At 34.7% G+C, this 16,907-nt stretch overlaps 1 protein-coding gene across 1 annotated transcript in view; it reads left to right on the top strand.

The window, feature by feature from the left end:
* Positions 1-13,134, top strand: part of LOC138710838 (DDB1- and CUL4-associated factor 6-like) — a 49,766-nt gene extending 36,632 nt beyond the window's left edge. Inside the window, exons 11-15 of the mRNA XM_069841984.1 lie at positions 3,740-3,815; positions 4,214-4,348; positions 7,353-7,605; positions 12,037-12,142; positions 12,232-13,134. Coding sequence (XP_069698085.1) covers positions 3,740-3,815; positions 4,214-4,348; positions 7,353-7,605; positions 12,037-12,142; positions 12,232-12,299 — 638 coding nt within the window. The 3' untranslated portion in view covers positions 12,300-13,134. The remainder of the gene's footprint in view (positions 1-3,739; positions 3,816-4,213; positions 4,349-7,352; positions 7,606-12,036; positions 12,143-12,231) is intronic.
* Positions 13,135-16,907: the final 3,773 nt, after the last annotated feature.

Raw genomic sequence — 16,907 nt, 5'->3', positions numbered from 1 at the left:
TTTTGTGTTAACATCAGTGGCGAAGCTACATTCATGCAACTGGGTATTCTAAAGTTCGTTCCTTATATTTTTTTGTAGATAAACTCCAATCGGGGTGTTTTTCGCTCTGCAAAGATGTCGATGTCATCCCTGAAAAGACTGTTTAACAAACCCTTCTCAATAGCCAGAGTACTCAAATTGCTCAGTCTATAATCTGACATGGAGTTCCTTAAAAATGTCTCTTCAATGCACTCATACTTCATTCACTCGATGCAGTAGATACAGGGAAGATGAGAATCAGTCTTATGAGCCACACTGTTTCTTATAGATTTTTTTCTAGGCCATTGTTCAAAAAATATTTCAGCAACAAACCTGCAGGCAAATGTTTTGTTTGGTCAGAATAAACGTTTGTGATCCATTTTTTAAACTCACAAACATGCACTGGAATACCACTCTCACTTCACTTCAGCGCATCGTTATTTCAAGATGCTGCTAACCAATACAATCATGCTCCTGCGTCGAAATGTGTCATTATAAAAAGTTAGTTTTCAGGTAGTATTCTTTACCAACCGTTAAATATATTTTCAATTTCACATTCGTTTTAGTAGTTAATCTAATTCGAATTCTATATTATAAGTGTGTTCGTAGTACCGAAATACCGCACCCACAGGTGACTATTTGAATAAAAATGTAAGTGGATAGTGGATGATACATGATAATAATGAACACATCTGCACTTTACGGAAACATACCGATGAAAAATGAATACTGCCCTATAATTTCTCACACACTGACAGACTGCAGCGTTGCCAACCGTGGCTGAATTCGGTTAAACGTAGCGTTTAGCAGAATGGTTGTAATCGAATGGCAAAATCTATCCGAATGAGATTCGATCGAATGACCATTTGTGAATACTCAATTTTATGTGTATAAACACGTTCTTCTATCAAATTTTATTTTCTCACACTCTAATAGCCATAAGAAGTTTCTCGCTTCCTCAAAAAAATTACGAAAACATAACAGAAAATTTAAGGTAGGGCTGAATTCCGGACACTGCGACCATTATTTACGGCAAGGAAAGCTTTGCTATTTTCAGTTTTCTTTTCCTGTTATGTGTTTAACGGTCAATTCGTGAATTCGCAGACACCTGACAGTGTCTTTATTAGGAGTCGCCTATGCAACAAAAATGAACTGGCCCTAAATTAATGAATGACATCCAACACATCCGCCTTCCAACATTGTAACTATAGCATAGGTCGTGGATTCTGTTTATTACTCTCTGAATGTGTGTGGCTTCATTTTGGTATTTGTAGCTGAATTTTGGGACGTTTGTAGCAGACTCGCTAGTTTTGATGTTTGTAACGCTGAATGACACGTTCAGAGTCTAGGCTCTTCACAGAGCTGTCTAGCATTAGTGACGTATGCAAGCACTCCGCTTGGTGCATGCGCATATGCTTTATCCATCTGCTGCAGCGAGCCTGGTTTGAAGCAGTATCATTCAGCGAGTAGCCACAATGCAGTTACGCGCTGGTCCCACTCCGAGGAGCTGGTGTTAATCCTTCCGTAACTAGACCGAAAACTAGAGATTTCATTTACCTATACCAATGAAAACGGGAAAATGTAAATGCGCTTATTTCTTGAAAATCCAATGGGTATTCTAAGGCTCACAGATTACCCTTCAGCTTCGCCCCTGGTTAACATGAATTTTGCTATATAATAGTAATTGTGCTTTTCAGTAGAAACAAAGTAGGTCAAAATTTTTGGGACACTCGAACTATAAACACTCATTCATTCATAGTTTTCTGCCTAAGGGTAGGTCTTTCACTGCAAACCTAGCATTCTCCATTCTTTCCTATTTTCTGCTTTCCTTTTACTCTCCGCATATGATGCATATATCTTAATGTCGTCTATCATTTGACATCATCTTCTGCCCCAACTCTTCTCCCGTTCGCCATTCCTTCTAGTGCATCTTTCAGTAGGCACTTTCTTCTCCCAGTGATCCAACCAATTCCTTTTTCTCTTCCTGATCAGCCACTCTTTCTAGCACAGCTTCATTTCTTATTGTCTGTCCATTATACACATATACTGTACATATTCACATAATTTGTTCTGAACCTTTGCTGTTACTCCTTCTATGATGATCCTGTTTATACTTTCCAAATACACCTTATATAGCTCATTACAAGTGTTAGTTATCAACATTGAACTTAAAATATTTTTAGTAATTTTTTGTAGTTTTTAGTGACAAGGAAAGAAAGTATTTCAAAGCACTTCGAACATCTCCAAAATGTCCAGACATCAGATAATTCTATTATAGCATTCACCCTTTCAATGGCTTGATATGACTAAGAAGTAAAAAGGACAAATTATTATTATAAACTTTCGTGTTTTTGCGTAAATGTTGTTTCATTCTCATTATGCTATGTCTAAGAAATGAAAATGACAAATTTTTATATGGACTTTCGTGTTTTTGCATAATTGTTGTGCATTCCCATCTTGAAATGTGGCCCATATTGGCCCTCCATACCTTCATACATTCACTGTGCTTTGATGCTTTGAAGGGTAAGTTTATAGCGATGATTGATGCTGTGGTAAGTTCGAGATATTATTTAAATATAGAACTCATTCAATATGTTATTATTGTTTCTTGTTCTGCTATTGAACCATTAAGAGTGGAGAATATGTAATGTTTGTTATTTTGTGGAAAAATAAAATTTGAGATTTTAGACTTTAACCACAGTTGGGTTGTGACAAAGATTCAGAGTTTCGCACCCATATGTAGGTATTCAATTTTTCAAACATATTGGAATTATTGCTTACAGTTTCATCCTCAGAATATTGTCATTTAAGCTGTAGTAGGTTTAACTTATCTGTTGGATCCGTTAAACTTACTTGTTAACTATCCTAAACAACTGGACCACAAATGAAGTATGAATTGTATGCCCTTCAGCATGTACCTGTATTAATTTGTAGTTATCTTATTTGAAGGAATTATACAAAGTGCTATAGTAGAATATGAGCTAATTCAAATACCAGTAGTTATCTTACTTCTATACCCATTTTTCCCTGAGCCTACAGCAGTTTTACATTACTGTAGTGTTACTATCTGATCATCCTTCATGTAATGTATATGAAATCTGTCGTCAGTGACAACATATACTTCAACTTTTGTTTTATTATTTATTGTTTAATTTGTTGTTCTGTTTGTAGTTCACATAGTTGTCACATGTCTTTTATTTTTTCTTATTTATATGAGAGTAGTTGAATTGTCATTCTAAGTAACCTTGGTATATGTTTTATTTCTTCATTTTGAATTAATTTAAATCGAAAAACTGAGCTGTTGTAGACAGCTGTGTGCGAAGAGAGGAAAATATTTACAACGCTGTGGAGAACACTGAAGTACAGAATTTGACAATACATTGTATGAATTAAGTCATCTGCCCCATATAAAAAAATCTATATGAAATAATGAAGTTTGTTAATATGACTAATATGACTATGCATATTCCTAGACTTTAAAATTGGTCTTTGAATGGATAGTTTCAGATTCAGAGGAAATAAATTTAAAAATAATAATAAATATTTACAAAAATAACCCACTCTCTTGATCTGTTGCACATTTGATTTATATTATTGAAAGATGGGTGGATAAAAGGGCCATTCTGAAACGATTCAAGGTATTCTTATGTTTCTGCTATTAAATAAGGTCTGTTAAAATTATATCAGAAGTTGATTTATTTCCTCTTTTATTGCATTTCAGGTGTCGGATTCGATGGGGAAGATGACTACAATGACAGTGATGAGGAGGGCATTCTTATGACCACTGGAACCAGAAGGTAATGATTACTACTGCAGTAGTTTCAGTTAAATTAATTTTGATATACTGAAATTCTTGTCTTGTATATCTGGGATAATGTTGAAAGTTGTCTACTATGATGCTTACAATCACATTTCTTCAAATTGTAAAATGAACAGATGCCATTGTTGAGAAATAGAAATAAGCTTTTGTAAAATGTGTATGCAAAAGCTTTTATAGTTATTTATGTATTAACGGAGGTAAGTAGTTTTTACTATTTGAGGACGAGTTTGAGCCAGTGTGATAGCAAGGGCTGCAATTAGGTAGTCTGAGACTAACAAATTCAACTCACGAATTGCATACAATATTATGCTGAAGAAAGCGTCTTACGTCATTTAATTATATTTTCTTATATACATTTTTTAATGTAATCTTCAGATTTATTCATCCAATTGAAGAACATATGGACGAAGCAATAGCAGCTGTCCGTCATGACAAGGAAATGGTGTTTGATGAACAGAGCATCTTGCAACCGGCTGTGAAGCAGAAGTATATAGGTCACAGAAATGCAAGGTATGAGTCTTAACTTCATATTTTTTATGATATTTAACATTGTCAGTCGACCAACAGCAACAGAAGGAAATGAGTGTAAGCAGAGCACACACGAGGTCAGACGATGCAGAAATGGAGGTTAAAATGTCCATTTCAATATGTCCGCAAACAGAAATGTCCATTAGCAAAATGTCCACTTACATAAATATCCATGAAAATTAAATGTCAATGCAATGTCCACTTACATAAATGTCCGCTTGGTTTACCTACATGTAAGTTATCCATATCAGCATTGGTCACACATCTCGCATCACAGGCCTTCTTTCCACACACCTCGAATATAATTTATTACCAGTTTTGCTCCTTGAATGAAATTGATACGAAAAGCCATCCTGTTTTGTGAACGTATAATTTCAGCCATTCTGTAACTCTTGATTTAAAATTTGGTACATCGCTTAGCAACCTCAATAAAACATATTTTACATTGTAGTTTTTCTCCTGGTCACTGCTTCTGTAAAAAAAAAAAAAAAAAAAAAAAATATATATATATATATATATATATGGATTTTTTTTTCCAATTATGGACTTTTTTATGGGCATTTTTGAGTGCATACTTTTTTACACTGGTCATTTTGTTGTGGACATTTTGCTAGTGAACATTTTTATACTGGACATTTTGTTGTGGACATTTTTTACTGGATTTTTTACCTTTGACATTTTGCTCTGGACATTTTTTTTTTGTGGCCATTTTTCCTCTGGTCATTTTGAAGTGGACAATTTAACCTGGAAGCGAAATGGAGGTTTGTTCACTGTAAGTAAAGCATATAGTGAAGAGAAGTTTGTTGTATCACTAAAGAGAGAATATTATCAAGGAGGAAGTTGTTTTGAAAGTATAGAAGTGTATATATATACCAGGTGTTTCAGACCACACGTATCAGCCTTTTTTATCGAAAACTATATGATACTGGTTGTTCATAAAAAAATTTTGAAAACCAAAACCTATGTAAAGAATCGATTGGTGGTAGTACCATTTCCCGTAACAAACCGGAAGTAGGGGTACCTGTGGTCAACTTCGAAATTTCAAATGAGAACATGGGTCATTAAAGGTACCATTGGAAACTACTTTTAAAAAGAAACAACTTTTACTGAAACTTTTTTTTTCTAACTTTAATTGTTTACTCACAAAGCAACAAAAATGGTATCTTCTGAGAAATTATGTATGTTGTTTATGTAGTATAAGACTTATTCTTCAGTAATTTGCATTGAATAGCTCTTTGTTCTTTAGCGAAGTGCTGTTTTATGTTGTTGATCTGCTTGTGAAGTTCCATTTTGGCTGATGGTTTAAACTTTATTGTAGTTTATAAATATTGAATTGAAAACTTTTATGACGTGATATTTTCATAAAAGTGAATTGTAATAAGATAATTCCAAAACTGTACTTCTATTCTGTTTTGCAATAAAAACAAAGTTGGTTTATAATGGTCAAATCTTTCTATGCTGTAGAAATAGGTGAAAGGAATATGCAGATCAACTTAACGGTAGAAAAATATGTGTAATGAAACTGAAGTCGCCAACAAAAACAGAACTATGTAAACCAATTGAAGCGGTGAGATCAATAACCATTCAAGTCCATTTACACAAGCATTCAAGAAAAATGCAAAAAATATTTTTTTATTTCTTACCTAATTATTATTTTTTGCACATAATATTTCTGGTTGTTTTCGAGATCAAGACAAAGTAGTATACCAACTTTTAAAGTCGTAACACTTGTGGAAATGTCCAAAATTTAATTTCAAATTTGCAAAAAATAAATGGCCAGAAGTGGACTTGAATGGTAATTGATCTCACCACTTCAATTAATTATATAAAGCAATATTTTTAAAATATGTCAAGACATGACTTCCTGGCTCACCATCTACACAGGATAGGCATATACCAATTCAACAGATGTGTTTTGTGCAATAACCCTGACCAAATCATGGACAAACAACACCTTCTGTTCTGCCCAGCTTTAAACTCAACCACACAACAGACTGAGGACCTTGTTAAGGCTTGCTCCCACTTAGCAGAATCGAAACGAAAAGTCTGCTGCCGCTCACATCTAGTGGAATCGAACCAAACAGTACTTCTGTGTTTTGTCATACAAAAGAGGATAATTCTACACAAGATTTATTAATTTTTCTTCGTTCATATTAATTTGTAATTTCTGTGTCAGCAATAACTTTCAATAATAAATGAATTAAGCCGCCAAGAGTGGATATGGTCCATTTGTTTTTTCACAAAGGCTTCACGAGAACTTACGATCATACCTGAAACAAGAAATTCTGTTCCAGCAGTGTAATAAATATTCTAGCTCCTGAATTCTGTTCTATTCGATTCCCTTCGTTTCCATTCGACACGCGGCTTTCTGCTAACTTCCATTTAAATACATTGTAAGGAGAAATTCTCTTCAATTTGATTCCGCTAAGTGGGAGCGGGCCTTTAGCTTGTACTGTGAAGCTAGAGAGAAAATGACTTGATCGTCAATTCTAGCCATTGGAAAATGAATAAATAAATATTTTCAAAATAAAACAAAAGCCCTTTGAGAAGAATTCATTGAAAGATAATGAATATGTTTACATACCAAATGTACGAATACTAAGGAGAATCACATTTGCTCTATTACAAAATGGAAACGGCCATGATTATATAGCTGAACATGTATACAGGATTAACGAAAGCAGTACTAGATAAGAACCATCTACAATAATGCAAAAATTTGAATAACAGTAACAGAAGTTGCCTGCTTAGGAAATTACGCACAGTAGTTCATTTCTAATACCTTTGGACAATTTAACCAACCAATGGCTTGTCAAAACCAACCAAGCATTTTTTCTTTTGATGAAAAGTTGTCCAAAGAGATTTATTCAGAAAAGCATTTCTATTAATACGATAATGATAAAAGAAGCAACATTCTAGATCAATAACTATATGCTCTCAGGTTCTGATGTATCCATGTGTTCATTGGTACTCTTTCTTTTAACAGGACAATGATAAAGGAAGCAACATTCTGGGGCAGTGATTATGTTCTGTCAGGTTCTGACTGTGGCCATGTATTCATATGGAACCGATACTCAGGAGAGTTGGTAATGCTGCTGGAGGCAGACCACCATGTTGTCAACTGTTTGCAGCCTCACCCTGTGCTGCCTCTGCTGGCTACATCAGGCATTGACTATGATGTCAAACTGTGGGCACCGCTTCATGATGAGCCCAGTTTTGACAAAGATTTAGCTGATATTGTAAGTGTAAGATTTGAATCAATTGCTTTGTTTATCTCCTGTTTCATCTACTTGAATTTTATTTTTATGGAAATCTTATACAGTAGAATCTCATTAGTATGATTTTCTAGGGACAAAAAAATTTGAATGTCATATACGGGAAAACATATTACAGAAAAACATTTTTTTTCTCATCTGCGTTAAAAACATCATTTGAGCTGTACCTACTTTTCTATAATGGGTGGAAGTGTCGTATTTTTTCACGATTCAACAGTGTCAGTATTCACACTTGCAGCCTCGCCTAAAAAACATCTGTACGTTAGACTGTGATGGTTCTAGAACCTTTCATTTCAACTGTTTCAAGCTTTGAAGTCTGAAAGTTCCATCTGTAGTGCTAAATGCGCTGTTTTAGCATGATAGGTGCATTCGAAGCACTGACTTATTTCAACCATTTTAGTAACACATTTTATAACTCTGGAAACTGACCCTCACATACACGTTTCTCGTTTGCTGCTTTTGCTTCTAAATATGCTGCTTCGATTTATTTATTTATTTTTTTGCTGACTCGTTTTCAGTGTTGACAGAATGTTGAGTTTCCACGCAATATCAACATACTTCATGTGTGGGTTGCGGTCCACTTCTTAAATTATGTTTCATTTTTCTTCATTCGTAATTTGCCTTACTTTCTTCTTAGCCTTGGCATACAAACTCGTGGCTTACATACAAACTTCCACCAACAGTGAAACAAGTTACTGACGATAATATTGGACTTTGTCCTCCTTCGTCTTCTTCTAACGAAACAAAGTAGCTATGTGCTGCGTGCCTGTGTTGGCGTAGGCTGCAGAGGTGAGGAGGTGAGAGTGGAAGAGAGAATGCATGCTTGTGCGATGTGCGATTGTTTATCAATATGGCTGCCGTCCGCCAAGTTTGAATGCAGTGAGCAGGAGACGTCAAACGTATCAAAATTGCCTAAGGAATATATGATTTTATTAATAAAATTCTTTCCAAACTTAAATAAATACAAAGCACTGGGCACACATAAATGAGTTATTCATTTATCTATGTACCAGACACATAGCAATCAGTGTTTTGTTTTATTTACATTATTACATTGAAATTTCTTATTTTAGTGCATCAGATAGGGTGATTAGTTCATTTATAACGGAGAATTCGGTTAACTTCAACAGTGTAAAACATAAAAAAATAGTAGAAATGAATGTCAACGTCGTCATTTAAGCTGCGATGACATGTTTAGAGCAATTGGTATAATTGAAAACGGTGGATCTCAAGCTGACACAGCAAGGGCTCTGAATACTGGAAGAGGCATAATATCCAGAATGTGGAGTTGATATCGTGAATTTAGTAGTCCAGAAGAACAACCGAGAGTTACAACTGCCGCACAAGACAAATTTCTGTGCCTAAGAGCCTTAAGAGAAAGGACTTCAACTGCAAGCATGTTAAGAAGTGCTTTGCAGAATGTTGGGAATATGGTTGTATCAACCCAGACCATTAGGAACAGATTGCACGAGAGAAGTCTTAATGTCCATCACCCATTGAGGTGTCCAGCTATTCGACGTGGAAATCGAGAACTTCGTGTTTTGTGGTGTCAGCAACATGAAGACTGGACAGATGATCAACGGGGTCAGGTTCTCTTTACTGATGAATCACGCTTCGGTCAAGCAGAAAGACTAAGATATGTACAAGAAGTTCTATCATGATATAATGGTGAATAATGGCACACAGGAAGACTGATCTCGTTTTAGTTGAAGAAACACTAGAAGCAAATCGTTACATTCAAGAGATATTGCAGCCTGTAATCTTTCCCATCACTGAAGAAATTGATCCTGAATTCCTTCTAATGCACGACAATGCCACTGTACATATTGCCAGAACAACAACACAATGGTTGGAAAGACACAATATTCAAGTTCTAGGGTAGCATGCTCAAGTTCTAGGGTAGCGGATCTTAATCCAATTAAGAATTTGTGAGATAACCTTAAAAAAAGAGTTCTAGAGGACATTGAAAGCAGTGAGACTCTCGATCAGCTGTTCACACGTCTCCAAATTCACTGGCAGAACATTGGTCAAGATGAAATCTTTCATCTCATATCTTCAATTTCAAGAAGGTGTCGAGCAGTACTGACTGCAAGAGGAGGTGCTACTCGTTATTAATGACAAAAGTTTTGAGTGAAGTTGAGAAAAACAGCAGTATTGTAAAGATTTCAAACCATTGAGTTTTAAAACTTCAATCTTCATTGTTTTCTTCACCTGACATAATTAGGAACATTAAATCCAGACGTTTGAGATGGGCAGGGCATGTAGCAAGTAGGCTATGGGCGAATCCAGAAATGCATATAGAGTGTTAGTTGGGAGACCGGAGGGAAAAACACCTTTGGGGAGGTCAAGACGTAGGTAGGAGGATAATATTAAAATGGATTTGAGGGAGGTGGGATATGATGATAGAGACTGGATTAATCTTGCACAGGATAGGGACCGATGGCAGGCTTATGTGAGGGCGGCAATGAACCTGCGGGTTCCTTAAAAGCCATTTGTAAGTAAGTAATCTTTTCATTCTGAGACCAGGTTATGCATGCTTTTTATCATTATTACACATTTTCTTACGGTGTAGAATGTTTTTCTGAGTATAAATAACACTTGCATTTCATTTAGTATGTTCCTTCATTGAGAATTAAATGAAAAATACTGTGTTCCTTAGAAATTCTGATATGTGTAGTAATGAATGGGAAAATGAGAGCTAATAATTTCAAGTAAGAGCAGTAGAAAGAACTGATTTGGTATGAGTCTATATGAGAGTGAAGTGCAATGTGACAAAGGATTGCGATGTATTTGAGTTATATAGATTGAATTGATAGTTGAGAACAAAAGTGGTATTAGAACTGTAGGGTAGAGAAAATTCATTATTTTGATAATAGGGTCAGAGGAGAGATAAAATAGATTATGAGGAGAAAAATAATGAAATGACGAAAGATGTAATGGTGAGTTATGGTGTTTTCTAAATACAGAAATGTGAAGGGATACTATGACAATAATTATAGATGCTGTTTGACTAATAAATATCTTATTATAATAAATAAATAAATAAATACAGGGTGTCCGTCACAAAATTTACCAATAAGAAAGTTTAATAACTCACCAAATAATTGATGGATGAAAATGCTGTTTGCGGGAATTGACAAAGGGACTTCCAAAGTTTCGAATGACCACTAATAAACTTCTATGTGTGCACCTCTTGTAGCACGACAGATGTCCAGGCGATATTCAAGTTCTTGCCATGTTTTTCGTAACATCTCTGGAGTGACAGTTGCACAAGCAGCGACAATTCTCCGATGCAGATCCTCCAAATCTGCCACTACAGTCTTGTACACAATGTCTTTTATGTATCCCCCCAAAAAAAGTCCAGTGGGGTTAGGTCTGGGGATCTGGGAGGCCATGCTGTAGGTCCACCTCGACCAATCCATTGCTGAGGAAAGCATTCATTCAAGTGATCTGTAACATGTAATGCATAATGAGGCGGAGCTCCATCTTGTTGGAAAACATATCCCTGTGGAATTTGAGGAATGGCGTAATTTTGCAGCATATCAAGATACACATTTCCATTGATAGTGTTTTCCACAAAAAAGAACGGTCCAATCACAGTTTCATGTGTAAGTCCGCACCAAACATTAATCTTAGGGCTGTCACTTTCCAATTCCCTCACTACATGCGGATTTTCTGATCCCCAGATGCGACAATTATGCCTGTTGACGATCCCACAGACGTGGAAGGTGGACTCATCACTAAACACGACCTTCTGCAGATATCCATTTTCAATATCAATTTTCAACAGCATGTCACTAGCGAAATCATATCGTGCAGACAAGTCGTTTGGTTTCAACTTTTGAACCAATTTAATCTTGTATGCATGCAGACGTAATCTCTTGTGCAGAACATCGTGGATAGTTGACTTTGGAATTGCAAGTTCCCTGCTGGCACGGCGAACAGACTTACACGGGCTCCATTGGAAAGCTTGCTGAATTCTGTCGACTTGCGCTTCTGTCACTTTCTTCCCGCGTGGTGTTTTCTCTACAAGAGAACAGGTCTTAAGAAGCTTTCTATGCCAAGTTGTTATTGTGTGCCTATCTGGTGGTTGCTTCTCAGGCCACTGTTGTCTAAATCTTCTCTCCACTATCTTCGGATACTTGAATTCGGCAAGCCAATAGCAGCATTGAACTTTTTGTTGCACTGTGAACGCCATTTTAATTACAACTATGTCGACAACAATGACCAAATGTTGCCAACATCACACATAAAACTTAAAATGTCCCTCTTTCATTTGCCGCAAATTTCATTTTCCTATCTCCATTATTACGCGAGTTATTAAACTTTCTTATTGGTAAATTTTGTCCCGGACACAGTGTATATCTTACACATGCTTTATACTCTTTGTTTCAGTTAACTGAGAGGAACGAAGTGATGTTGGAAGAAACAAAAGACACTATTACCGTGCCAGCTTCATTTATGATTCGTATGTTGGCCTGTCTGAATCAGATTAGAAGAGGTAAAATATTTATAATTAATTGTTTCTTTATCATAATAGAATGTGTATAGCTATTTCATATTAAATTAAATATTTTTCTCCTCCTGCAGGTGGACGAAATCGAGCCAGAAATGGAAGAAGACAGAATTCAGGTGAAGATTCTGGTGCTAGTAACTAGCGGTATGTGTGATGGGAGAATCGAGAAGTGAAATACAATAAATTATAAGCCTATTAAACTGTTTATCTTTGTGAATAAGATTCACAAAAAAAATTAATAAAAGAAGAGGGAAAGTTTGACTTACTCAGATTCTAATATTCAAAAGTACTGTGTGAAGTTATGCACTATGTTACGTTGTTCTCTTGTAATGTTATTATGCTGGAAGTTGTTTTTGTTCAGATTTTGTAACACAACCTATCCAATCCACAAATGTTATTTCAGTGAATCTTGCATTGGCTCTATCAGATTTATTCATTACACATAGAAGAAGCATGTTCTCAGGTATTTTTATTTTATTGTAAAACTTTATGCTGAAAAATATATTATCAGCATTAATTATTACTCTTAATTTGTGTGTAAATTATTTAATTTGCCTACACGATTGTTATCTTTCTACTTTTGTTGAAGAATACGCATTTTGAATGCAACGGGTGATTAAAAATATAAGCTAATTCCTTATTCATGTAATATTTCGTAGTTATAACTATTTTATTACAGAATTTGCAGCAAGTAAACTGACATTGATTCATTAACAATTGAGAACATTTAAATTTATTTCTACTGTGATGCCAGAGGATATTTATATTTAAACACAGTACATTTAGAATGCAGTATTTCACTAAAATTACTGTAATTCAGTCATGGATCAGTTCTGTATTAGACCAAGTCTAGTATGACCTCAAATATAATACGAACTAAAGTTTTCTGATGTTCTATATCGAAAAGTAAAGGTATTTCAATATAATGCAATCTATACTTTGAAAATGTTCTAGAATAAAAAAACTTACAATTGAAAGTTATTTTTAAGTTTTAAATTCCAGTCTTCAACAACATTATCATCTGTTTATCATTCCTAGGCTTCTACTACTACCACTTCTACTTCTTCTTCTTCTTCTTCCTTCTTCTTCTCTCGTTCTCCTATCACCTCATCTTCTGATTTGAAACTGGGTTCTTCTTAACACTAGTAATCTTCCCACAAAATGTCATCCTCACTGCCATCCAGGTTCCTATAAATAGATACAGCAATTTTTGTAACCATTCACTATAGACTGACTCCTAATCCTGTTCCATGCTGTAATTATACATTGTGCAAGCAAACAATACTTGGTTTTTCAATTTTCTTGTTTGGGTCAGGACATGATCCCCTTTAAGCAACCAGTCATTAAACACACTGCGCAAGTTATCCTTGAAGAATTATTAACAGGAGTGTCTAGCATTTGAAGTGAGATGTCATACTTCCTGGGATAATGGCTAAATCAGTGTTAATTTCTGCTACCTGCTCCTTGATTTTGTTTGTTGTGTCGCCATGAAAAGAATAAACATTCTTCTCTTCCTTAATAAAGCACCTGGGCCCTGTTGCATAATAATTTACAAACTAATAATACTGAATTTACTTGTGATTTGTAATTTATAGAATATATCTGTTGCATATTGTTAAGAAGAAAACTTACAAATTACTAGTAAAAAGAAGAAAACTTACAAATTACTAGTAAAAATACTTATACTATTAGTGAATTTTACAAGCTCTTGTTACATAATTGAAACTAATATTATTAATTATTAGTGTTTTCTAATGTTTTTTGTACAAGTCTGAATTCACCCATTATTACAGATTATATTATTTTGTGAGATTAATTCATTTGTAGTCTATAATAGTAAACTAAATCGTGATTAATTATCTAATTTTGGATTCTTCAGATAAAGTAGATTTACAAAGTTTCTTCCTAGAAGACAGCAAGTGTTTTGATTCAATTGATTTTCCATATTCACATATTTCTTTCCAACCATTAATTTTGTCGAACTTGTAATTTATAAAATTTTTCTAGCAAAAATCGCTAACAATATTAGTAATCTGGTGAATATTGTGCAACGAAATTATTAGTATTAGTACTTAATTTGTAACTTGTAATTTGTAAATTTATTCTAATAATATTAGTAAAATCATATAACAGGGCCCTGGTGGTCATCCCCATACAGTCTTATGCTAGTCAGCCACTTCAGTCATTCAGCACTTCTCCTGTGCTCGAAATATAACATCTGGGGGATAATTGCCCTTTAGGAAGGATTTTCTATTTTATAATTACAGAATTACATACCGGTATTGTAGCAGTCCATGTGCCCCATGAAGTAGACATGACAAAAAAGGGCTAGGCTGTGGTGATTATAATACAAGTATGGCTTTCACAAGGCAGTTTTAATGCAAGAAGCATTTTGCTAGATTGGGTCAATATGATATTTTAAAATCCTATTTTGCACCTATTAATTAAACGAAATATATGGTAGAACATCGATTATCTCTCAATGAAGGGGAGGGGAGGAATAAAAAAAGACATGATCTGTTGTTCTTGTCCTTAACTCATTTTTATGTTCATTTGAAGAAGTCTGTCACATTTTTCTGAACTATACTACCAGCATTTTCTTTTTGTTTGCCAGAAGTAAAACAATATCTTGGAATGAAGTGTCATCATCTTGTTCAAAAACCTTGTTAGGGTCTCCGCTGATTCAAGTGCAATTTGTGGTAAAACACGTGATTCAAGCACTATCTCTTCTTCCCTTCTACTATTATCATTGTCACTCATATTTGTAGCCTCACACTCAGGGTCAGCAATAATGGCATCATCACATTTTATTTCATGCCCGGGAAGTGCCAAGTCTGTATCCAGCCACTGATTAATTTTTTCTTCATCCACATCAAAGAATTCGTCATTTTGCTCCAACTTTTTAATGTCTTCCATTAATATATTTTTTTTAAATTTTAGTAGGTTATTTTACGACGTTTTATCAACAGTTTAGGTTATTTAGCGTCTGAATGAGTTGATGGTGATAATGCTGGTGAAATGAGTCCGGGGTCCAACATCGAAAGTTACCCAGCATTTGCTCATGTTGGGTTGAGGGAAAACCCCGGAAAAAACCTCAACCAGGTAACTTGCCCCGACTGGGAATCGAACCTGGGCCACCTGGTTTTGCAGCTAAATGCGCTAACCATTACTCCACAGGTGTGGACTTCCATTAATATTCTTCCACTATTATCATTCTCTTCAAACCCTTGAAGTTCGTCTGCAAGTTACTCATTATCAAGATTATTGCCCTTGTATTGGAATGTGAGGGATGAGTGGAGGTACGAATTGCTGTGAATGGCAACAGAGTGCTAAAGGAAGTGCTAGCTGTACACATTCTATTTTGAAGCCTCGGGCACAGCTAAATGAATGTTTATTGTTGTGTAGTAGCTTCGCAGAGGTCCTATTGCTTTATACCCTTTATATTAAAGTGCGCAGATCAACTTTTAGTAGGGTTTTTATGATTATTATGGAGGAAATATTGGGAAGACTGTCAGATAATCTGATTGGTTAATCGAGGCACAGATAATCGAGGTTTTACTGTAATACAATATGTTAAAAAAATTCACATTGTTTTTCCTTTCTCTCTCACAGTGTGACTAAAAACAGTCTGCCACACAGTCCCATCTTGTAATTTTTAAAATTTGACCTGTTTTCTTTAATTTCTGATACAGATTTTTCAATCCAAACAAAACTTCAAATTTAGTATTTGAAAGTGTACATTGAAACTTAATTTAAAATTGTCGATAGACTAAGTACAATTTTTAAAATATCTTTAATTACTATAAATAAGGTAGACGACAGTTACCATGTTAAATGTGAGTTAATGTTTGGAAATGGATACATTGTTCCTTTTTCCAAACATTTTCAATGTAAAAATTTGAGATTCAAATATTTTTATGTATTTTAAAACAGTACATAGTAGAACGATAAGGAAAAACATTCCAGCATTTTGACAGACCCACACATAATAGACTTGAACTATGTTTCTTTTGTTCCTTTTCTGCATCTGTGCTACTTGACGTCAGTTGTTTTAATTAGGCCTAGTTAAGTACAAGTTGGGAGAACTTATAAGTGGTAGATTATGAAATTTTGGCAGGAGAGTAATTTTTTTTACACTTTCTGTCACCCACAAAATGATAATTCAGAATAAATAGTCTTACTAGATACTCTTTGTTATTATAAAAAATGGAATTATATCTGTAGTAATTAATTATGTGCAATGCTAATATAATACTATATTTGTACTAAACTGCAGTCTTCTCCTGTTTTTCTTTTTTTCCTTTTCATTTGAATACTTTCCACTATAATTCATGTATTTCAAACCTTCACAATGGATTTTTTAACAATATTCTTCTTATGGTTACATTTCCATTTCTTTCCTTTTTTATTTAAAAAAAAAAGTCATTAAATTTTACCTGAACTATGTACACTGTTGATAGAACATAGCCTATGGTGTACGAAATATGCAGTGCTTTCACACTGTCCATTGTGAGCTACATGAGCAATGAAAAAAAAAAAAGCGACATTTCCTCTCTACCATTTGATGCAACGCACTTTCATGCATTCAGAAGGAATGCATGGAAATGGGAATTACCAACTGGGAGGAACTAGCAAAAGACGGAACAGAGTGGAAGCATTTTGTGAAATCGACATTGAGTCAACATGCTCCATAATGTCCTTTGATTGATTGATTGATTGATTGATTGATTGATTGATTGATTGATTGATT

The sequence above is a fragment of the Periplaneta americana genome, chromosome 12, assembly GCF_040183065.1.
Source record: "Periplaneta americana isolate PAMFEO1 chromosome 12, P.americana_PAMFEO1_priV1, whole genome shotgun sequence".
Lineage (NCBI taxonomy): Eukaryota > Metazoa > Arthropoda > Insecta > Blattodea > Blattidae > Periplaneta > Periplaneta americana.
Note: the sequence above shows the minus strand (reverse complement) of the source record. Positions and strands in the feature narration are given on the sequence as shown.